Below are 24,654 nucleotides of genomic sequence, written 5' to 3'. Positions count from 1 at the left end.
CAAGTTAGAAACCGTCTTTTTCTCCTTCTCTGTATAACTGATATTAATACAATCCCAATTCCCCTTCATGACAGAATACAAATATTACCCTTGCTGAGCTCTTTGACTTCCAAAGAGGGAAAGAGAAGATAGCGAATATTAACAGAGTATTCAGCCAGATGGGATCCATGATGAGGGACGCTATAAAAAATTATTCCTCTGGTATTGTTTATAATAGTACTCATTTCTGGCTTCTTGGAGGCTTCCAACAGCATCTTTTTGACAAGAAGACCTAGCCGTACAAAGAAAATGTGTAAGGTGTTTTTCATCCCTCCATTATTTTAAAACAAGAGGGGGTAGGGAGCAAATAATAAGAAAGATGTTTTCTTTAAAGTTTAAATAATTCTCTAGAGTCCAACAGACAGGCCTTAAAATACTAGCACTTGGTAATACTGCGGATCTAGAATCCAGCGGAGCCTTGAACAGCATGGTTTGAATGGTACAGGTGCACTTACACACATGGATTTCGTACAGTACTATTAATTATCTGACGATTTTCTTTATTGTAACAATACATACACAAAACATGTTAATTGAGATCAGTAAAGCTTCTGACCAACAGTAGGCTATTAGTAGCTAAATTTGGGGCAAGTCAAAAGTTATATGCAGATTTCTGACTGCACAGGGTAGTCAGTACCCCTAATCCCCATGCTGTCTCAGGGCCAACTGTATATAATACAAGCCTACAAACAGGTAAGATTCTAGAAAGGCAGATCTTATATTAAAGAATACACTATCCCACAGAAGGAGCACGCAGCATTGCTATGTTGCATGTCTGTCAATGAAGTAAATATGCAGCACCATGTCTCCCCAGCCTGCCCCCAGCGGTCCACGAATGACCACACCAACAGACAGTACTAGGATTCAAAAAAGACAGTCCCATAAAGTTTATCCACCAGGGAAAACAAAGTTTCTGTAGGCAAACGCACCAAGGAAGGCCCCATCTCTTGGGCCTGAAGTTGATAATACAACCCAGAGGTCACTTCCATGGTAACCATGGATCTCTGTGGGCACAAAGGGCTACATCTATCTCCCTCCCTCTCGCAGCTAAAAGCCTTAACTCTGTAGTCTGCAGTCCTGAGCGTTTCATCAGATGAACTAGGCCTGGGGCTGTACCAAGGCAGATGGTGACAATTCCCATGAGCAATGGGCTGGGGAGTGGGCCGAGAAGAACAGACGACAGTTAGCAAGCACACACCAGGACCCAAAGAGCAGACATCTACCACTGCACCGCCTCCTCAGCAAGCTTGGGGCTGTGGGCTCTGCGATGCTTGGGGATGCAGGGAGGAAAGGGGAGCGCAGGGACCAGCCAGGAATGCTGAGGGACAGGCACAAGTCAGGCTGATACAACCCACAGACGGCTTCTGATGTTTACTGATTATCACTACGTGAAAGCATGATGTTGCCAACCACATGTTCCTTTGATATGGTTTGTTACTAGAGGTCCCCTTGTGGAAAAACAATTAGGATGGAAGGAAAGTATAATTTAAAAACTCTTAGCTATAGCCAAAAGCATTAATTTAGAGGGAAAGGGGGCCAGTATTAAGTGAACCAGGCAGCTCTGGTAACAGGTGAGCCCCACTAGCTGACGATAACCTCCCAGTGCCGGCTTCACAAAAATGCAACATACTCACCTCCCATGCTGTGTGATACCCAAATGACTGGCCTCTCCCCAACGCCAGCAGCTCTGAGCTTCCTGAGAAGTTCATTGCTCCTGAATGCAATGGACTTTCTGAACAAAATGAAAACAGCAGGCATTTTATGAAGCTATTGATTCTGTACCCCCCTGCCACCGCCAAATTTTACTATCCAAGTTTTTAAGGCAAGAACTTTTATTGGGCCAATACTACACACCACATTTTAGGGTCAGGAGTCCCCTACTCTGTTTGATTTCTACAACTGCTCATTCCCCACTTCTAACGAAGTCACAGTGGTATGACTGGGAATACACAGGCCCAGAACAAGCCACTCACTCCCTAAACAAGCAGGGTGAGAGCACCTATTACGCATCTGGCAATTTTTACAAGTTGGATCTCACACCAGCTGCCCCCACCACCAAGGATGTGTGTCCTTGTTATGATGAGGCCTGAAGATAATGCTGTGTTGTCTGCTGTGAGCTCACCGACTTAGTTCTACTTGTATTATGCTGCAGACATTAAGTTTTCATCATTTTGGTTTATTTAGAAATTCCAGAAAGCTATGAATCTTTGAGTCAGAAAATTCAAAGTAATTTTTAGGCTAAGGGAACTTTGAAACTATCAGAGTTGATAGTTTTGAACTGTTTATCTATAAAATCCTTTCCTTGCAATAAAGTTTTGTCAGAGCTCCTCTTGGTGCAATGGGGAAAGGCCCCGGGGCTTTTGCCCACTGGCCCTGAGAACACTGCCTCGGCACCTACAAGGGGGCCACTCAGAGGCAACGCTCAGCTTATTAACACTGATTCAGACCAACACTCTCAGTCTACAGACCAAGCTTCCCAGCAAGTTAAAGACTGAAGACTGCACAGTGGGTCAAAGGGAGAGTCAGCTACCATCCAGGTCCCAGAGCCTAGCGGTCCAGAGCTCCTCCTGCTGTATATACAATCAGCACGTATGACGTACAAGTGACAGAGGTGGACTACATTGCTCAGCATCTTCTCCTTTGCTTCCTGCAGCCAATATACTTGCGGACACAAAAGCAAAAAGCCTCATGTTTGCTTCTGGGAGTAAAGGAGATTTTGCTATAGAACGCATGGTCCTTAGTACCAGAATAGTTATGAATGAACCACTTTAGGAACCCAAGACTGACACTCTATCTAAGCCTTCCCCCAGTTCATTGTTTATATATGACTAACTCCTTCTAGAAGGAAGAGAAAAGAGGTTAGGTTTTCATTTAAAAAATTCTGTCTGTAGCATGAAAAGATAAAGCTCCCTTCAGTCCCTGAGGGTGCTGGGCCCCAGCCCTTCCTCCCTGTCCACGGTGTCCCCTCTGTCACCTCTCCACAGGACACCTCGTTCTCCAGTCGCTAAGGCTGGTGTCATACTCCACAGATATAATTCGGAGAGCAGGACAGTCCCTTGCCAACCATGTCTATGCAAAACAGAAGGTACAAAAGAACACACATGAATTTCCACCACTCCCACGGTCTGCTGGTGACTGCCACCTGTAACTAAAGGCCACTGCGATACGACTATAAAACATCACATTAGAATAAAGTTAAAAGGTGACTAGGAAACCAGTTCCAGCATTTTATCTTTTTATGTCTCTGGTCACAAGGAGGCATCAAGATTTATAGCATAAAGCCGCTGCTAGTTTCAAGAGAATGTTCTCAGTTTTAGTGTGCTACAGCCAAAAGGGAGAAGGTTTTTGGAGTCCGGATCAAATGGACTTTTAGAAAGCATTTTATAGAAAGTGGAGATCTCAGGACAGACAGTACAGTCTGATGTTTGGAGGTTCGAGCTGAGAACACAGAGATTCTGATTACAGTCCTGGTTCCACTGTGGCCCCAGGGCCACTTGTCCCCTCCTACATCAGTGTTGCCAGAGACCAAGCGCAAACCATTCCTTTTGCAGGCTAAGCCTCCATGAGGCGAAGAAGCTCCGGTGGGACAAAGCCCCAGCAACTACACGCGTGTCTGTCTTCGCAGAGCTTCGGGTACATTGAAGACAGTGCGTTCAGCCCAGAGTTAAGGCTCTTAGAAGACATATCACCAAGGAAATCCAAAGTAGAATTATTTCTTCCAATTATTTCTATTTTTATAATTATTAAAGTCATAGAACTAGCCAACTATTATGAACGTATTGTTCATTGTATTTTTTTTTTAAAGATTTTATTTATTTATTTGACAGACAGAGATCATAAGCAGGCAGAGAGGCAGGCAGAGGGAGAGAGGAGGAAGCAGGCTCCTCAGCAAGCAGAGAGCCCGATGCGGGGGCTCGATCCCAGGACCCTGGGATCATGACCTGAGCCGAAGGCAGAGGCTTTAACCCACTGAGCCACCCAGGCTCCCCTTGTTCATTGTATTTCTAAGAGAAGGGAACAAATACTGGTCCTTGCCCATTTTTTACTCAATGAACTATTCTTTGAGAGTTCTAGCCCACACCCTAACCAGAAATGACACAACAGAAGGCAGGGTGACAAGCCCAGCTGCTCAGGAACGTCCTACAAGTGCCCCTAAGGGAAAAAAAAAACTGCATGGTAGAAGACTCCCAGGAAAAAGAGGAAAATAAGCAAATCGGAATGCGGCCTTCAGCAGCCAGAGATGCTGTGAGGCTCCCCCAGGAAGGGGCGCCCCCCCCCCCCCCGCCGCCGGAGGCAGTGCTCCCTTACCTTGGGCCAACACGTGGTATACCTGGCTTCGTCCTCTAAAATCTTTTCAGTTAAAACCTGCTCGCTGTCCTGCTGGCGCCACGTTTTGAACGCTGCTCCCATAAGGCCATGAATAAAAAGGACATCTGCTTTAATGGGCTGACTGACGGGGGAGAGAGTTTTAAAAAGAAGCAGAATAAATGCATTACTGCTTTGGTCAGAGTCTACCTAGTATTCTGTGGAAGGCACTTAGTAAGTTTACATGCAGGAAACAAAACCGTGAGGGCCAGCTGTCCCGGCACGGGTGCGGCAGAGGCGTACACGGAGTGCGCTCGCTGCTCTCTCCATAAAAACAGAGACGGATCTAGCCCAAGCCAACTAGACCAGCCAAACTCAACCGTAAGGAGTTTAATAACCAGTGAGGTGACACAGGTCATAGACCGCGCTCTGAAGAATTTCACGGGAATATTTCACAAATCAATAAAAGTGTTTAAGATATTAACTCAGAAAATGCTAGTGTAGTTTTCAATTGAGTGTGCATGAGAGATTTTTAAGAACTTATCAAGGAAATAAATGTTTATCAGAAATGAGATTTTAAGGGCGCCTGGGTGCCTCAGTTGGTTGTGTCCAACTCTTGATTTCAGCTCCGGTCATGACCTCAGGGTGGAGGGATCGAGCCCTACATTGGGCTCCAAGCGCAGTGGGGATTCTGCCTGAGATTCTCTCTCTCCCCCTCCTCTTCCCCCCAGCTCACTCACTTGCTCTCTCAAACACATAAATCTTAAAAAAAAAAAATTAGATTTTAAAGTAATCCATAGTCTTTAGATATGACTTTTTTTTTTTTTTTTTTTTTTTTTAATATGAGGGCAGGGGCAGCAGGAGAGAGAATCTTAAGCAGGCTCCATGCCCACCACAGAACCTGACATAGGGCTCGATCTGATGACCCTGAGATGATGACCTGAGCCAAAATCAAGAGTTGGATGCTTAACCAACTGAGCCACCCAGATGTTCCTAGATATGCTATTTTTAAAAACTGTAGATAGCATATGACTTGTAAGCTATTTACAGGACACACACAATTTATGCAACATATACAAAATACATTTCCATATTATTTTGTTTATAAATTGGAATTAACCACGCAATCCATTTTTCAACTAAATGATTTTGCTATTTTCTGAGGTATTAAAGTACCCGAGAAAAATCCAAGAAATACGTAATTTTTTCATTGTGGTCCTTCCTATATTTGTTATCTCAGCAATGATACAACTGGAAACAGTGACCAGAAATAATCTTAAGAAGGAGCATGAGTCAAGTTTATTACAGCTTACTCCTTCCAGTGCACGATTTTATATATGGCATAAACTTTGTCCAGTCCTTCTGAGTTCTAGAACCAGGCTAATATAATATGGTCTCCTGCATAGGATGTCTTATCTCCTCCCATCCAGAACAACCTCTACAATCTGAATTGGCTATTAACTCAGATCTACAGGAAACAGTCATGAAACAAAGAACTATGCGTTACAAAGTGTAAGGGGGGACACATTACAAGAGGTGAACGTGATCTTACTGAAGGTCAGCCCTTGGTGTAAAATCATGCTGATTAATTTAGCTAGTTCCACACTCCCATGACAGCTCACAATTCTTCTCAGGTGATTACGGACAAACTGTGTCAGGAGATAAGGTTCCCAGGATTATTTGTAAGGTACTTAATGATGGAGAAATAAAGTAAAGTAAGAAGCTCCCCAGGCTTTCCATCCCCTCGGGAGACACGGCGACGGTCCGCTTTCTCACCTCGTGCGGTACTGGGGGTGCAGCACGTACACGCCGTCGTGGTATTTTTCTCGCATTGTCTCTCGGTCTAGATTAGCCAGGGTCCTGGCGGCATGTGAGGCCTCCATGATGCGCGGGGACTTCATTGCCTCTGCCAGTATGGAAACCCACCCTGGGGAAGAGAACAAGCCCCTCAGTACCACACCACTTCATGGGAGACTGTGAGCGGTCTCTGACTGAACACGGCAGGAGAAAGGCAGACTCCAGGGTCTGTCTCACAGAAAAGGAAGAACACTCCAACTCCGTTCTGTCCCAAGGTCCTCCACATCCCACGGCGCAGGATGTCCCAAGCCAGGCACCCTGTATGGGCGGTTCAAAGAAGGTAGCAGGGATTTAAGAGCCTTTTCCTTTATTTAGAAAATCTAACAAAAGTTGCGATTACTAGAGATGTCGTCAATAATAATACGATATTCTGCTTTTAGCAAGAATTCCTAAACTCATTTTTTTTTTTAAAGATTTTTATATATTTGACAGAGAGAGAGACCACAAGTAGGCAGAGAGGCAGGCAGGGAGGTGGCGGGGGGGAGCAGGCTCCCTGCTAAGCAGAGAGCCCGATGCAGGGCTCGATCCAAGGACCTGAGCTGAAGGCAGAGGCCCAACCCACTGGGCCATCCAGGAGCCCCTAAACACATTAAATTTTAATATTAGTTATTTCATCCTGATTGTCAGACATATTGGCAGCCTTTAATGCACATAAGAAATGATTTCTTAATAATGAGCTTGCTTAGAAATAACAAGTAACAGCAAGGGTGCGGAAAAAAAGGAACTGCTGGTGGGAATGCAGTCATTGTGGAAAACAATATGGAGATTCCTCAAAAAATTGAAAATATTAGTACCATATTATCTAGTAATTCCTCTACTGGGAGAAAATGAAAGAAAGACACTAATTCAAAAAGATATATGCACCCCTCTATTTACTGCAGCATTATTTACAACACGGAAGAGCAAGATACGGAAACAACCTCAGCGCCCAACCACAGATAAATGAATAAGGATGTGATATATATGTGCAGCAGAATATGGCCCAGCCTTAAAAAATAATGGTATCTTGCCATTTGTAACAACATGGATGGATCTAGAAAATATTAAAGACTTAAAAAAAAAAAAAAAAAAGAGGGTGCCTGGGTGGCTCAGTTGGTTAAGTGTCTGCCTTTAGCTCAGGTCAAAATCCCGGGGTCCTGATATCGAGCCTTGCTGCTGGCTCCGTGCTCAGCGGGGAGCCTGCTTCTCCCCACATCTGCCGCTCTTCCTGCTTGTGCTCTCTGTGTCAAATAAATAAATAAAATCTTTTTTTAAGAAAAAGATGGGTCTAACTTTTTTGCTGTATCTATGTTCTCTGAAGTATTTACCATGAGAATCTATTCCCATGTTATTTATAGAACTTAAAATAATACAACATGGGCCTTGAGGGCAGAGACTTGGGCTCAAAATGTCTGTCCCCTACTTAATTACTGTGGAACTTCGGCCAAGTTAGTTGGCTCCCTGGGCTGGAAGAAGGTTCTAATAAATTAATCCATGTAAAAACTGCCCTTATGAAGCCCAGCAGGCACTCAGGACAAAGCAGCTATCCCCACGTCCTCCTGCCTTGCTCTGTGGCCAAAGTGTTGAACATCAGTGTGATGATAATCCAAAAGAAGTCTCAGGCCCAATACTTCTTTAACAATATTCAAATTCGGGGGCACCTGGCTGGCTCAGTGGGTTAAAGCCTCTGCCTTTGGCTCGGGTCATGATCTCAGGATCCTGGGATCGAGTCCCACGTCGGGCTCTCTGCTTGGTGGGGAGCCTGCTTCCTCCTCTCTCTCTGCCTGCCTCTCTGCCTACTTGTGATCTTTCTCTATATGTCAAATAAATAAATAAAATCTTTAAAAAAATATTCAAATTTGTTATATCAAAAAATGTCCCTTTCAAATGTGTAAAGAAAGCTTTATGATAACAATATAGTAATGTTTTAAAATTCTACCTATGGAGATAAATGGGTATATTACTAGTATACTAACAAAAACATGGCTTTATTTTTAACGGAGTCCCAAGAAAGGAAACACAAGAGTAATCACGGCACAAGCCACTTTTATGGCTTTTTTTAGTTGACAAAGTCTTCTCACAATGCCTTCTACAAAACACCAAATGGCCCTTGGAAACATGTCTTTTAGATTCAGTGTTTTTAAATTATGTAACATCTGAATACATGATAATTATAAAAACAATTTTTAAAAAATAGCATTTCATAATTAAAGTCCCACTTCAGCACTCCCATCATTTCCCAGCTCCGTTTCTAGCCTCAGAAGTAACTAGAGTTCAAAGTTAGGTGGTGACCCTTCCAAACCTTCTCAAAAATTCAGTTCTATACCTGTAACTTCTACATATACACTATACACTAAAGCGCTATATGCTTCTTTTTTTTTTTTCCTGCCTAGATGGAATCGTACTATTCCTACTGTTCTGTGACTAGTTCTGGTACTTCGGTATGGTGCCTTGGGATGCTCGCCGCATACCTGAACTTTTATTTTTAACTACAGCATGTGACATAGTTTGAGAATACCATCGTTTATTTACCATTATTCCTACTGGCAACATTTAGGTTGTTTCTATTTTTTCCATACTGCAAACACCAGTCCAATAAACATTTTTGTACACAAATCTTTAAGAACACACATGAGTATTTAGGTAGGAGAGAGACCCAGTAGTATTCTTACTACGTCAATTGGTGTATATATTCTTTTAATAGATACTACTAAGTGCCTATAAAAAAAAAAAAAAAACCACTGAATCAATTTACATCCTCACCAACAATATATGAAACAATATATATGCAGTTTTCATGCACCATCACCAGCAGTGGATATTACCAGTATATTTTTAACTTTTGTAAATCTGAATGGCAAAAAGTTAGACCTGAAACTATTAAGATGCATATATATACATACATACAGATATATATATATGTGTGTGTGTGTGCATGTGCGTGTGTGTACAGATATATAGTAAAGACAAAGGATACCTAAAGAAAAAATACAAGGTAAGGCAGCAGAATTCAAACTGAAATGCTCAGAAATAATGGGAGATGAGCAAAAAGAAGCATAGATAACTTTGAGAAGTTTAGACATAAAATGGAAAAGCAGAAGAGAAAGTGAAAAACCAGGGGGCTGTGATGTTGCGAACTTAGGTGGTTTTTCACACTGTCCCCTAATCTGTGTCGATCAAAGGATCCTGCTGAGAAGGAGCGCCTGACTACACAGATTAGAAAAGACAGGCAATTCCTGAGACAGTGAAAGGAGCCAGGGGCAAGGTGCAGCTGGAGGTCTCATGAGAGATGTCCCTGTTCCTATATAGCATCAAGAGCAGAAAAGGAGAAGACCGGTTTGGTTTTGGTAGTGGGAAACGAGGGAAATTCCTTTTAGGGTCTCGGCTTCTCACTGCCATGGGAGAGGTCATCTGCTGAGAGGCAAGGAGTCTGGGGAAGGTTTGAAGAACATAGAGGAGGTTCGATTGTCATTGCTAGGAACAGTAAGGCACGCCGACCAGAGAAACAGGACTGCTGAGCTGAGTGATACGAAGCTGAGGACCAACCTGCAATGATTCTATGCTCAGCCACAGAAGCAAGACAGAGTAGGTTTTCTCTAGCGCCGGGGTCTTGACCAAGGATGTGCTCAGAGAATGGAAGAGAAAGGGAGTTCCAGGACACTGAAGAGAACGTCAGTGAAATGAGGAACCATGGAATACATAGACACTGCATCAGGAGGGGAGTGCGGATAAAGAGGACAAATGGACGGGGAGAAAATAACAGGGTCAGCAGATAAACTCCTGGAGAGAATAAAACTGGTCACCGTGGGAGCAGATGCAAAGACAAACTTGAACGAGAGGAGGATGTGCTCTGAGGGGTGAATTACTGATTCTGTAGGTGAAGTGGTTTCAGGCCGTGACTAATGCAGGTGTGGCATGGGAGTGGAGCACTAGACAATCAGGAGCAGAGAAGGAAGTCAATGGAGACGAGACAGTCAAGGAGCTGGAGACACCAAGGTGTTCAGTGGGCTGTCTGGTGGACACTGAAATCACCGAGAGGATAAAAGACTTGGGGTAAGAGCCAGGGTTTGGTTCAGGGAAGAGTGTTTTGTGGGCTTTTCAAATAAAATACTGATTTGATCAAGGCTCTATCCCATTAAAGAAACTGAAGATAAGTCAACAAAAATTATCCAAAGTAAAACACAGAGGGAGAGAAAAACATTTGAAGAGAAATGAAAAGAGTCTCAATGACTTGTGGAACAGAACCAAGAGATCTAATATCAATGACTGAGGTCCCAATGGGAGAAAAGAGCAAATGGAGACAAGAAAAAGTCTTTTAAGATATACTTGCCGGAAATTCTCCAAATCTGATAAAAACAAAACAAAACAAAACAAAACATCAGCCCACCGATTTAGTCAGCTCAGCAGACCCTGAGCAGCATAAATATAAAAAAGGAACCAAGCACTTCATAGCCAAACTGCTAAAAACCAAACATAAAAACCTTAAAAGAAGCCAGAGAGGAAATGACAAGATACATACAGAAGAACGAAAGCAGGAATTCGACACTTCTCATCAGACAGCGGTGGTTGCAAGACAATGGAACAGCAGTTTTAAAAGTGCTGACATTAAAAAGAACACACTGTCATCACAGAATCCTTTATCCATGGAAAATCTCTTTCCTGGGATAATCAAAGGCAAAGTAAAGACTTCCAGAAAATGAAAAGTGAGAGAATTTGTCCAGCAAACCCAGGTCTTCAGCCTGAGGGGAAACGATGTCAGATGTAAATGTAGATAAACAGAACAGAAGGAAGAACGCTGCATACTATCAATGTGCAAATAAGAAAGACTTTTCTTTTTTTCTTACAGTCTTTCAATATCACTTGACTGAGTAACAACAGTGTATCACTAAGTCTATAACGTGTAGGAATAAAATACATTATGCCAATACCACAAAGGATGGCAAGGGGTGAAAAATTTCACACCTCTCGGTAATTCACGCTGTTTAGAGTGACATAAGCCTTCACTACCAAATGAACTAGACAAAACACAATGAAGACCTAGAGAAGATCTGAGCAACACTGTCAGCCAATGCGGTTTAATTGTTATAGGTTGAACACCTCACCTAACACCCACAGAGCACTTTTTTTTTTTTTTTTAGATTTTATTTTTTTGACAGAGAGATCACAAGTAGAGAGAGAGAGAGAGAGAGAGGAGGAGGAAGCAGGCTCCCTGCCTGGCAGAGAGCCCGATGTGGGACTCGATCCCAGGACCCTGAGATCATGACCTGAGCTAAAGGCAGAGGCTTAACCCACTGAGCCACCCAGGCAGCCCCACTCTTTCTTTTTAAGTGCACACAGAACACTCACCACGACAGATCATGCAACAGGCCATCAACTACGTCTCAATAAATTTCCAAAGACTAAAATCTTATAGGATATGTTCTCTGAACACATGCAATATTAAATTAGAAATGAGAGACATAGGATATCTAGAAAACAGCATTTATAAACAACACAGCATACTTTTAGGTAACCCATGAGACAAAGAAAAAAATCACGAGAAAATTAGAAAATGTGTCAAACTGAATAATGACAAAAATACAATATATCCAAAATGTGAGGGACGCAGCTAAAGCAGGCTAGAGGAAATTTACTGCTTTAAGTACTAAACTGCAGTGATCTGAAAACACGTCTTCAAATTCTTTGACACTATTGTCCATTAAGAGGTGATGAGTCTAGGGGCACCCAGGTGGCTCAGTGGGTTAAGCCTCTGCCTTCAGCTCATGTCATGATCTCAGGGTCCTGGGATCGAGCCCCACGTCTGGGGTGGGGGGGTGTCTCTGCTCAGCAGGGAGCCTGGTTACCCCTCTCTGCCTGCCTACTTGTGATCTCTCTGTCAAATAAATAAAGAAAATCTTTAAAAAAAAAAAAAAAAAAGAGGTGATGAGTCTAAAGCCCTTCCAAATCTCCTCCCCTTGGATGCGAGCCGGCCGCAATGACTGGGTCCTATTATCAACAGGCCGCAGCAGAAATGAATTCCAATGCTTGATTACAAAAGGAAAGAGTTTATACCTGGCCCTCTCTGGGGACATTTGCCCTTCACACCTGGCCACCATGCTTAACGGAAGTTCAAGCTGAGTGCAGAGGCGCGGGGAGAAAGGAACCAATGTCCCCAGGCCCAGCCGAGAGCCTGCACCAGTCTGCGAGCCAGGTAAGCGAGCAAAGGCGGAAGCGAGCAAAGGCGGAAGCGAACCCTCCGTCCCACAGCTGAGCTGCCCAGCTGACGCTGCTTAGAGTGACGTAAGCCTTCACTACCAAATCTCGCCCAAGTTTCAGATTCATGAGGAAAACAGAGGATCACTATTTTAACCAATGAATTTTGTGTCTGATACACAGCAATAGGTAACTGAAACAAGAAAAGAGGTTAAAATCATGATCTAAGTTTCTACCTTAAGGATCTAAAAAGTCAGAACAAATAAAACCCATAGTAGGTAGTCCTTTATGGAAAAAGTTGGCTGATCCCTGAATGAGATTTCATTAAATTAAAAACTTCTACTGATCAAAACTCTCTTAAATGTAAACCAAAAAACAAAGCAGAAACACAAGAAAAAATGTAAATTCATAGTTTCTAATAAATATGAACATATGGAGGTATCTGATGAACACATACGTATGCATATTTGTGTGTGTGTGTATTTGCACAGATCACCTTGCTTTTTCCACTGAAAGAGCCAAGAAGCAAAGACACTCCAGAACCAACAAGCACACCAAGCACCCAGATCCTGTTCCAGTCGATCTGCACTAAAATCTCTCCATTTCTCCCCAGAGAAATGAGCCTGGAACATGTTGTTATTCCAGATAGCAACGAATGCCTCCCAAAATGAGGTAGGCACATTGTAAGGACACAGGGAGCCAGTTTGTGGGGCTCCCACTAAACAAAACTGAGACAATCTGGCATCAAATGTTCAGTACAGTAGTAAGTTATAAACCATTAAAAAAAAAACAAACAGGAATCTATGTGCCCATACTGATGGGGGAGGGAGGGAGGGAAGAAGAGAGAGGCAAGAAGGAAGAAAGGAGGGGGACAGATGGAAGGAGAGAGAAAGAAGGGCTCTTGCTTGTAAGAAAATGCCAAATGCTGAAAAGCACACAGGGAAGGAGTGCTGCAGTTAGGAAACCACCATTCTGCAACCATCACACTAAAGGCAAGATGAGGTGAGAATGTTCCATAGACGAGGAACAGGAATTTCCGCACGGTCTTAAGTATCTCCCCACCATCAGTTTATTAGTTGCAAGGCGGGGACATCACTATTTATACCCCAAGTACATCTCTTGGTTAACCAAATCATATCAAAGATGATGTATAAACAATTAGATGGTCATGATGGCAAAAACTGCTCCCCCGTGACTGTCCCCGCACCGAGTATCTTAGATACGGGCCATCCACATGTCTCAAGCAACTCCGTGCCCCTACAAAAATGACATGCTCTAAGGACCCATAAGCAATCCTAAGCAAAGTCTTAAATCTATTCAAAAATTAATGTATCATGAGGGGTGGAGGCGGGAGAAGAACAAAGGACCAAATCCAAAATACTCAGTACATAGAGGTGTTACCTGAGCGAACTATAGTAGAATGAAGATGTTCATTCAAAGCCATATTTCCAATGATACGCATTATATTTCTCTGTATTTTAGGACAATCCTTGTGAAGTTGGTACAGCCTCTGAAGTAGTTGCAAGCCTCCATTTGCTTCAATTTGATCACAGTGTGTAGATATCTAGCAGAATAAATTAATGAAAGCTCACTGAATGTTGCAAAGTCACTAACCAGGTGACCCAGCATGCTGAAGGCACAGCCAGGGAGCTCCTGGTCAAGGACAGAGACCTACCTGAAACTCTCATCTCGGCTGGCTGAAATAAATAAGCAAACCCTTATCTATGCGAGAGGTGCTTCAGAATCACTGAAAAAATTAAGGCATATCTCACCAGGACTTCTGAAATTTTTATTCTTTTTTTTTTTTAAGATTTTATTTCTTTATTCCACAGAGAGAGACACAGTGAGAGAGGAAAGACAAGCAGGGAGAGTGGGAGAGGGAGAAGCAGGCTTTCCGCCGAGCATGGAGCCTGATGTGGGGCTTGATCCCAGGACCCCGGGATCATGACCTGAGCCGAAGGCAGATGCTTAACCGACTGAGCCACCCAGGCGTCCTGAAATTTTTATTCTTATTGTGTAGGCATGGGTGGTTCAGTGGTAAAATTCTCTTACTGCTTAGCTCTTGATGGGATATGTAACCTGACAATGTCATTATTATAGAATTGTTTTGATTAATAGTGATACTTTAGCTGGCTTGACCTTAAAAAGGTTTTCTATGCTTGAGAAAGCTGCCACCTGATAACAGGAAGAAACACTCACTCAAAGTGGCCGCGTTTGCTTTACATCGAGAACTCTCGGAGATAAGCTCCATCTGCAGCCTCGCACCCTGCCCCACACAAGCCCACAGTGTTGGGGTTCTCCTAAAACTCAGGAGTCAGAACACATTTTTTTTTTTTTTAAGATTTTTATTTATTTATTTGACAGACAGAGACCACAATTAGGCAGAGAGGCAGGCAGAGAGAGGAAGGGAAGCAGACTCCCCACTGAGCAGAGAGCCCGGTGTGGGGCTCGATCCCAGGATCCTGAGATCATGACCTGAGCTGAAGGCAGAGGCTTTAACCCACTGAGCCACCTAGGCGCCCCCAGAACACATTTTTTTTTTCTTTTTTCTTTTTTTTTTTTTTTTTTAAGATTTTTTTATTTATTTATTTGACAGACAGAGATCACAAGTAGGCAGAGAGGCAGGCAGAGAGAGAGAGAGGAGGAAGCAGGCTCCCTGCTGAGCAGAGAGCCCGATGTGGGGCTCGATCCCAGGACTCTGGGATCATGACCTGAGCCAAAGGCAGAGGCTTTAACCCACTGAGCCACCCAGGCACCCCCAGAACACATTTTTTTAAAGAGAACGATCAAGTGGTGAAAATAAAAAAGAAAAAGGGGGAAAAAAAAGAAAAGAAAAAGGGATGTGAATTTTTAATGGAGAAATAAGAGAAAAGCCCAAGGAAATATGTAATACTATTGTAAGTCCTCACAATGTGCCAAGGTCACTGGCACAGCCTTGGCCTCCTCCCATCACTGGTTGGGACTCACTGATACGTCACATGTATGTAACAATTTCCACTCTTCAAATTTTTATTGAATTTTATGACATTTTAAGTGCATTTAAGAGTATGTCTTTTAGACACACATCAGTGAGCTATGTAATGACCTGAGAAGTTTCTGGAAAGCTATTCCATGCACTGTACTTTCCTGAAGATGCATCTATTGCCTTAGAAACTAGTCTTAAGCCGCAAAAACTCCAGCTCATTTTCCTACATGCCCTTTTGAACTACAATGCTAATACCTCTACTTTGTACTTAATTCCTAACCCCACTGATGGAAACTAGAGATGACCAGACACTTCTGAGCCATGTTTAATGGTTCCCAAAATTAAACTGGAGAGTATAAGAGCTCTAGAATGGGGTTTCTCATGATGTGGGATGGACCACTCCCCGACGCCTCAACCAGGGATGCCTGTTAAAATGCAAATTTCTGGACACAACCCCGTATCTAAAGGTGACCACGAAACTTGCACTTTTAAGCATGCTTAAAAGTGATTTTTAGACATTCATGTTTGAGCACCACAAAGTTTGTTGCTTTTTTTCTTTTTAAAATCAAGAAGGCGGGGTGCCTGGGTGGCTCAGTGGGTTAAAGCCTCTGCCTTCGGCCCAGGTCATGGTCTCAGGGTCCTGGGATCGAGCCCTGTATCAGGCTCTCTGCTCAGCAGGGAGCCTGCTTCCCCCTCTCTCTCTGCCTGCCTCTCTGCCTACGTGTGATCTCTGTCTGTCAAATAAATAAATAAAATCTTTTAAAAAAATAAAATAAAATCAAGAAGGCACCAGGGGGCGCCTGGCTCAGTCAGGTGGGCATCCAACTCTTGATTTCAGCTCAGGTCATGATCTCAGGGTCCTGAAATCAAACCCCATGTAGGGCTCTGCTCTCAGCATGGAGTCTTGCTTGAGATTCTCTCTCTCCCTCTCTGCCCCTCTCCCTTCTCTTGCTCTCTCTAAAAATAAACAAAACCTTTAAAATAAATAAAAGTAAACAAATAAAATCAAAATATGATCATGACAGAAAAGTTGTCACAAATGCCAAAAAATTTAAAACCATTAATATATGCTCTGGTTAAAATTCAAGAGTACAGTCATCCAAATATTTACCTTTTTTCTATATGCTACATCTCTAGCAGATGTTTTACTACCTAGTAATATTATTTGGAAAAATGATCTGAGAAAGGCAGTAAAGATAGCATAATTCAAAGGTCAATGCTATATTTTAGACAATGGATTGCTTTCTTTATGTGCAATTAAGATTAAATACATTTTTAGAAATGCTTGGCAAAAATGAAATATGTGTATTGGTGCTAAATTATGATTATCAATTCTAATAACTAAATGGGGGGGAAGCAGAAATTTTAAAACAAGCAAAAAGCTTTTTTTTCTTCTACAAAAAATGAGAATTACTTCCCTTGAATGAGCCAACATGTACAATTTTTTCATTGTGATCATAGAAACTAAACCACATTTTGAAAATGTAAGTTACCTCAGAATGTTTTACCAAAGCTTCTAAACAGAACATTTCCACTGTAGCTGAAGGAACTTCTCCAAAACTTTCAGCATAAGGAAGTCCATTTCCTCCAAAACACCATAAGCCACCCTGAAAGATAATTAAATGTTTACTGAAGAGAGTGACTCATATTTTTTGTTTGACAAAAAAAAATCCCTGAGCTATTTTGGAAGCTGAAAGGAAACTAGTTATGCAAATTGTTGCTTACTAGAACAGAAAACATAAGGAATCATTTCTAGAAGAGGCAATCTTCATGTTTTTCTTCTTTCCTCTGTGTCCTCTTCTCTGAATGTAAGAAGACTAACACACAATTCTTTATCAAGTAAGAAAAGCCCAGGGTTGACCATATGTTCTACTGTAAGATGACGCTGGCAGAGTCTACCTGAAGTCTATTACTCAAAATAATAATAAAGAGAAAAGGCAGTACTGGGAAAGTTTAAAATGAAGATAACCGATGACAATGATCAGAGAGCTTTTAATTCTTCCTAAATTGAAATTCAAGTTCATATGGAAGAATAAACAGAAGAGCTAGGAAAACCATGAGACAGAACAGGGGTGTGTACTAACCCTATAAGATAGCAAAATATAAGAATAAAGTGCGAAAAGAAAATTTCAACTCTTACTATAGATCGAATGCTAATGTCACTAGTACACAATACTCTCCTACAAATCAGTGGCAAAAATACCAGTGATGCTACGGAAAAATGAGCAACAATCATAAACAGAAAGTTCCTAGGAAAGGAAATCTATGACACGAGGCCCAACACCGCTCTCATGAAAGGCATGCACGCGACTCTACGTGAGAAACAGTCCCCGTCTATCACAGCCGGCGCTCCTATCACCGTGCTTCCTCCGTGGAGGACAACTCAGGACAGCTGTCTACACTGCAGGCCCTTCAACAGTTCACCCTACCGAGACACACAAAGGCAAAGTGATGCAAGTACAGGTTTGTTCACTGCAACAACGTTTGTAAGCACGAAAGACTGAAAGGACGAACTACCCTCAACAGGAGGCTGGTTAAATTGTGATGGGACTCCCGTACCACGGAACGCCAGGTGAACATGAAAATCTGAGTCTGCTCATATACTGATACCAATCTCCAACACAAACCCTCAAGTGAGAAAAAGGGGCAGAAGAGTGTATCATATGCTACAATCTGTGAGAGAGTAAGTGTAACCATGTGAGGGTGTGGAGGGGGTGTGGGGGAGATGGAAGGAAGACTAATTACTGTACCTCCTTTGAAGCGCTTTGTAGTTGAACGAGGGGCCGTGACTGTGCATAGAGGCCACCTGCTGGTAGAAGAGCTCAACTACAAGGTAATGTTTTTCAAAAATGTGTACAGAAAGTCCAGAGTATCCTATAGGAAACATAATCCCTAGATTTCTGCATTTTGAGCTAATGTACAGGGCCCATGGTTTGGTAAACCTAGTAAACAAAATGTTTGACCATTCTATAATTCTTACTCCTGCCATCCTCTCTGATGTAACATTCTGCTTTTCCAAGTTTAAACATGCTTTAATCTCAAATATTTATGCTCTTTCAATAGAGGGCTGGGAAGGGACTAACTCATTAAGAGTCACTCTCTCCTCTAACAGACATACGGGCAAATAGTGAAGTGGTGGATTCTGGGGGATGGGGAACTTATCTTAAACATCCACCACCACAACCTGCCACAACCTGCCTCCCCCAAATCCCTCTCCCTACCTCACACCCTCAAATCATCTGACCTCTAAGCTAAATGCTCCAAGGAAAGAAAAAGAAGAAGGAAAAAAAATTACCTAGGACTCTGCGTTCTCTTGATCATTTTCTAAGTGGGATATAAGAATACAGTTCCAATTCCGACCTCATCAGCAAAGCTTCAAAGTTATTTGTGAACCGGCAGATTGTCGTAAGAAGCACAAGCAAAAGGAACGAATAAAAGGTGCAAACTCGTGGTGTGGCCATATGGATTATATTCTAATTCTTATTTTTTTTTTTAAAGATTTCTTTTGTTTCAGAGAGAGAGTGAGTGAGCACAAGCGGGGGAAGCAGAGGCAGAGGGAGAGAGAGAAGCAGGCTCCCTGATGAGCACAGAGCCCAATGCGGGGCTGAATCCCAGGGCTCAGGGGTCACGACCTGAGCCAAAGGGAGACACTTAACCAACAGAGCCACCCAGGCATCCCCCTACGTTCTCATTCTTTTTTTTTTTTTTTAATTTTATTTATTTGACAAAGAGGCAGAGAGGCAGGCAGAGAGAGAGGGGGGGAGCTGGCTTCCCTGCTCAGCGGGGAGCCCGATGCAGGGCTTGATCCCAGGACCCTGAGATCATGACCTGAGCCGAAGGCAGACACCCAACCCACTGAGCCACCCAGGCGCCCCCCTATATTCTCATTCTTTTTTTTTTTTTTTTTTAAGATTTTATTTATTTATTTGACAGAGAGAGATCATAAGCAGGCAGAGAGGCAGGCAGAGAGAGAGGAGGAAGCAGGCTCCCTGCTGAGCAGAGAGCCCGATGCGGGGTTCGATCCTAGGACCCTGAGATCATGACCTGAGCCGAAGGCAGTGGCTTAACCCACTGAGCCACCCAGGCGCCCCTATATTCTCATTCTTAACACAAAAATAAAACACATAGGTTACTACTGCTTTATCATTGGATTAAGAAAGAGCAAGATTACATAAATTTGTAAAAATTTAAGAAATGCCATACATCAAATTCCATAAATGCAAACTAAAAAATGATCTCTTAAGGATCAAAGAAATGAAGAGGAAAGGAAAGAAAGAGTGACACTGTTAAAAACAATAACAAGGGTAAGGTATAAAAATTAGAAGGGAATCATAACAATAAAGCGTAAGAGGAAATGTCAACTAATAAAACAAGTTACTAAAGAATTTATATCCATATCACATATTAATTATGTGTAACAAAGCATTTTATGTATAATTGTTTATTATGATATTCAATGTGAGACACAACATAACTGTGTGTATATTTCAAATGCATCTCAACGAGTTTATAACAAATGACTTAATACACAATAGAAATTTTCTTACCACATAACCTACAACTCCGATTAAACAGTATCTCCGTTTTTGTCTGTCATACAAAAATACTTTGATTCATAAAAGAAATATGCCAGTTGTTACTTAAGTATGTATACATCTGTGCACAGCTGGCTCTCATGATTCATTCATTATTCCATAAATATTTATCGAGAACACATTGGGTGGGAGTCTGTATCTGGTACCGGGGAGATTATTAAAGCCTCCTGGAAGGGAGTAAGGGGATGAAGCAAGCCAACAAAGAAATATAGAGTATAAGTATACAATGGGATGAATGCTAGAAGGACAATAAATGCAATAAACACTTGAGATAAAGAGGAAGGTCTCTCTGTGGAGCTGACAAGCTGAGAGCTGGAGGACAAAGAGGCAGCCATGTGACAAGCTGGGTGGCAAAGAATCCCAGGCAGAGGGAGCGCGAGCGGATAAACACTTCGCAAGTTCAAGGACTGGAGAGGAAAAGCCCGTGTGGCTGGAGCATAGGTGTGAGCATGAGGGAGAGTGAGCCTGCGGGAGGGGACGGTTAGAAAGGCGGTGAAGAAACAGATTCAGGTAAGCTGACACCGAGGGCTGCTAGGAGATGTGACATCTGAGAATGATTACCCATTTTCTTGAAACACTTAGAAATAAGCTGTGTTTGCTTTCTCTGTTACTTACAACTGATGAGATTTACTCACAGCCAAAGCTGGGAGAAGGGGAGGGACGGGGAGTCTGCAAAGACAATGATGGGTTCGTTCCAACAAAGAATCCTCAGTGTGCACAGCTGTACGTCATGGGGAACTGCGGGACTGGCAAAGCCTGTCCAGCTATGGGAAAGCGAGCTTCACAGTTTCCTTTTTTGTGTACGCATCTGTAGGTTTCTAAATCCTCGGTCGTTAAAGCAATCTCCCATCCTTAAACCAATCTGTCGGTGTCTTTCTCTCAATCCTAACACGTTGCTATGCTTATGCAGATAGATGTCAGAAGTGTCTTGATGCAAGGACTTCAGACCCTAATACCTAAGCTGATTTCAGACAGACTAGGAAATTACAGGGGCGAATGATAATACTAAAACTGCAGGATTTTTGCTGGGCCGTCCTTAAGCCAAGACCACAAAAGCTTTGTGATGGGACATCATTTCGAGATACCACATTCACTGTTCTCCTGACTCTAGGCAGCTCGTCACAGTAGATGAAAAAGCAAGCACAATCTAAAATGTTCAAACTGGGGCGCCTGGGGGGGGCTCAGTCGCTTAGGAGTCTGCCTTCGGCTCAGGTCATGATCCTGGAGTCCTGGATAGAGTCCCATACTGGTCTTCCTGCTCAGTGGGGAATCGGCCTCTCCCTCTGCCTCTCCTCCTCCTCCCTGCTCGAGGTCTCTCGCTAATAAATAGAATCTTTTTAAAAAATGAATAAAATGGGGGCGCCTGGGTGGCTCAGTGGGTTAAGCCGCTGCCTTCGGCTCAGGTCATGATCCCAGGTCCTGGGTTCAAGCCCCACATCGGGCTTTCTGCTCAGCAGGGAGCCTGCTTCCTCCTCTCTCTCTGCCTGCCTCTCTGCCTACTTGTGATTTCTGTCAAATAAATAAATAAAAAATCTAAAAAAAAAAATAAAAAAAAAATGAATAAAATGTTCAAACTTCTGCATCTCTGGTTGCTTCCTTAGGCTCTGAGTCACAGACACCTGAGGTCCTCTAAGAACGGTTGAAATTTCAGACAAGCTGACTGATTGGAAGTGTCCAGACAGTAACAAAAACAAAACGAGACTGAGAGCTGGATCCTGACACCAAAGAAGGAATGCTCTTGATGGTAACATCTGGGATGGTGGAAGGCCAAGGACCACCCCTCCCTGTCCCCCAAATGCCCAGCAGAATTGTAGTCAGCAAATTCCCTGGGTGGACAGCGGAAGGCTGCCAAGAGTGTAGCCATAAGGAGGGGACAGCAAAGCTGGGAAGTGCTATTGCTCTCTCTGACCCAGCTCTCCCAATGAGCAGAAGGAACAAAAGGAAGGATGGCAGATCACTGCCAGGGGTAGGGAGCAGGGGGAGAGACAGTCTTGATACTGCTTCTAATTGTGGGTCCCTTTGTTTTAATGTGTGTAAAAGCTAATCTCTAGTGTTTCTGCATAAAAATTCACAACCTCAGAACTCTGCAATGTGTGCAAACCAACTGTGCTTAGAAATGGTGATCATTCTAAAACAGGAATTGTTGACCCAGGGTCCTCCTTAAGCCTGGGGTAGACAGAATTCAGGGTAGGGAGGGCATATGCTTGGAGGGGAAAACATTATGTCTTTATTCCTGACATCTCACGGAAATTTTGCATGGCATTCAATTAAAAACACAGACAGTAAACCGTATCAACAGTAGCAATCTGTGTGGCTCTGTCAGCAACAGAGAGCACAGATGTTTTCCTATCCCATCTCATCGGCTGCAGCTCTCCTAGAGTAACGCCAGGATCTTCATTCCTTTGAATACCAACTGCCCATGCTCATACTGGTGGCCCAGACGTGACACTGCCATCTAGTGTCCACCCACCAGCAGTTATCTGAGACCCATACATGGACAGACTAGTCCTCAGTTTAATATTATTATTCAACCAAGCAACAACAGCATATACACTGATGGCTTTAAAAACCAAAATTTACATATTGAATTGAACCACAAGAAATTGCAATTTTTCCCAACTCTGTCCCTGAAAAAGTCTAAAAGCAACACCTGCAGCAATGAGCAAACTTACACCCAAAAGCTGGTTTCCAACAACCACAGGCCTGGAAGGAACCAGGGCTTCTTGAAGATCCGGCTGACTCCAGAGCTGGAGCACAGAAAGTTTAAGATGGAGCCTAGAATGTTTTCTAATGCCAGACAATAAGGAGATACTCAAAAAATAATGGAGACAACTTCAAAACACATGGGAGGCAACCTCAAGGAGTTCCCATACCAAATCTGTGACACTGAGCATCAATATGAAAAGTAGTACTGGGTTATAATCTAGTGAATAAAATAATAATCCACGAGCCCCTGGATCCATGTGTCAGGAAGGAAGGAAGGAGGAAGGAAAACTTTTCCTTACAGGACAGAAGAAAAAGGGGATTGTCTGAGTTGGGCAGGGGGAGATCACCATTTTGCAACCATCCAAGAATAACCATTATCAGGCACAATTTATTCAAAGGATACTGAAACCATCATCTGAAAGTTCGAAGAGGCACAGGATAGACTAATAGCTTCAAACATCCCCTCTCCCCTCAGATCCTATAATCATTATAAACAAAACATGTATTAACATCAAAGCAGAGAAATCTGGCAAGTTAACATCAGCAACAAGGGGACCAACTGGCCTCCTCTGTTTCTGGATGTGGCAGCAGAGTGGGAAGGACACAGGTCACCTCTGCCCTGTTCCTACGATAAATGCAGAAGCGGACTCTGATCCTGAGGACACGTGCGACACACTAAACTGAGGACACTCTGCAAACTGCTACTCTGTAGTCTTCAGAAATGTCAATGACATGAAGACTAAGAAAGGCTGAAGCATTTTTCCAGATAAAAGGAGACATGACCATCAGGTGTGATGTTTCATCCTTAGACACAGATCAGACTGAAAACAAAAAAAAATAAGCCGCTGTGAAAGAATTACTGGGATACTCGGCAAAATTCAACCATGGAGTCTGTATTAGAGCACAGTATTCTATCAATGTTAATTTTTTTAAAAAGATTTTATTTATTTATTTGACAGAGAGAGAGATCACAAGTAGGCAGAGAGGCAGGCAGAGAGAGAGGGGGAAGCAGGCTCCCTGTGGGCTCGACCCCAAGACCCTGAAGCTATGACGAGAGCCGAAGGCAGGGGCTTAACCCACTGAGCCACCCAGGCGCCCTCAATGTTAATTTTCTGAGTTTGATATCTGTACTGTGGTCATATCTCAGAATGTCCATGTTGTCAGGAAATACATACTTAAGTCTTTAAGAGGCAAAAGGACATCACTTCTATGTCTAACTCTCAAATGGTTCAGGGAGGAAAACAGTAAATGTGTGTGAACAGACATATAAAATATACCCACAGAGAGATGGGGAGTAAATGGGGGGGGTCAGAAAACAAATGGGGCAAAATAGTAATAATTCGTGTATCTTAGTGAAATGTATTATTTCTACAATTCTTAAAGTTTGAAATTACTTCAAAATTAAAAGTTAAACTATTTTTAAAATAAACTTCAACTTTGTTTTAAATGTAATGTTATTTAATGCATCAAAAAGAATACATGTATTATTTTTGGTAAGAGTATTTCAATATAATCGGTTTCCCTTGTAACCCTACGTATTGCATTTTACGCATCTAGAAATGACTTCACTAAATCACCAGAAGGGGGGTCCATGGTATACAAAGGTGAGGAAGCCTGGCTCTAAAACCAGACAGCTGTCAGTTATCTGCCCAGGCCGAGTAGCCTCCCGAGGAGGTAGCTTTGTACAGAAGCAGCGTATTGCCCCTTGAAAGGTGCCTGGAGACTACAAGGCAGCTTTGGCAGATCTCTAAAACCCAGATGGACAACCCTCCTATCTCTTCACTCACAACTTCTTGGTAAGTTAAAAAAAATCTGAGAAGCCTGACTAAATCGGCAGGGGGGCAGGGTGGGGGGAAATGAGAACTAAAATAGTTATTTATTGGTCTGATGAGATGGAGCCTCAGAACTGAAACTAAGTTAAATGTGTTGATATGTTTTTAATGTTTAATTAAAGACGTGCTACTTGGGACGCCTGGGTGGCTCAGTGGGTCAAAGCCTCTGCCTTCGGCTCAGGTC

At 42.8% G+C, this 24,654-nt stretch overlaps 1 protein-coding gene across 6 annotated transcripts in view; it reads right to left on the bottom strand.

The window, feature by feature from the left end:
- Positions 1-24,654, bottom strand: part of LOC111158746 (serine active site containing 1) — a 50,425-nt gene that overhangs the window by 3,752 nt on the left and 22,019 nt on the right. For 4 of the 6 annotated variants that reach the window (XM_022520984.1, XM_022520983.1, XM_022520986.1 and 1 more), the window contains 7 exons: positions 16,831-16,944; positions 13,774-13,936; positions 6,121-6,271; positions 4,348-4,489; positions 3,014-3,108; positions 1,674-1,771; positions 89-271 (listed from right to left, as the gene is read on the bottom strand). In XM_022520984.1, the coding sequence (XP_022376692.1) occupies positions 89-271; positions 1,674-1,771; positions 3,014-3,108; positions 4,348-4,489; positions 6,121-6,271; positions 13,774-13,936; positions 16,831-16,944 (946 nt within the window). The remainder of the gene's footprint in view (positions 1-88; positions 272-1,673; positions 1,772-3,013; positions 3,109-4,347; positions 4,490-6,120; positions 6,272-13,773; positions 13,937-16,830; positions 16,945-24,654) is intronic. The other 2 variants (XM_022520989.1, XM_022520987.1) reach the window with 2 other exon arrangements.

The sequence above is a fragment of the Enhydra lutris genome, unplaced genomic scaffold (genome assembly GCF_002288905.1).
Source record: "Enhydra lutris kenyoni isolate GAN:26980312 unplaced genomic scaffold, ASM228890v2 scaffoldscaffold62, whole genome shotgun sequence".
Lineage (NCBI taxonomy): Eukaryota > Metazoa > Chordata > Mammalia > Carnivora > Mustelidae > Enhydra > Enhydra lutris.
This window is presented reverse-complemented; position numbering and strand designations above follow the sequence as displayed.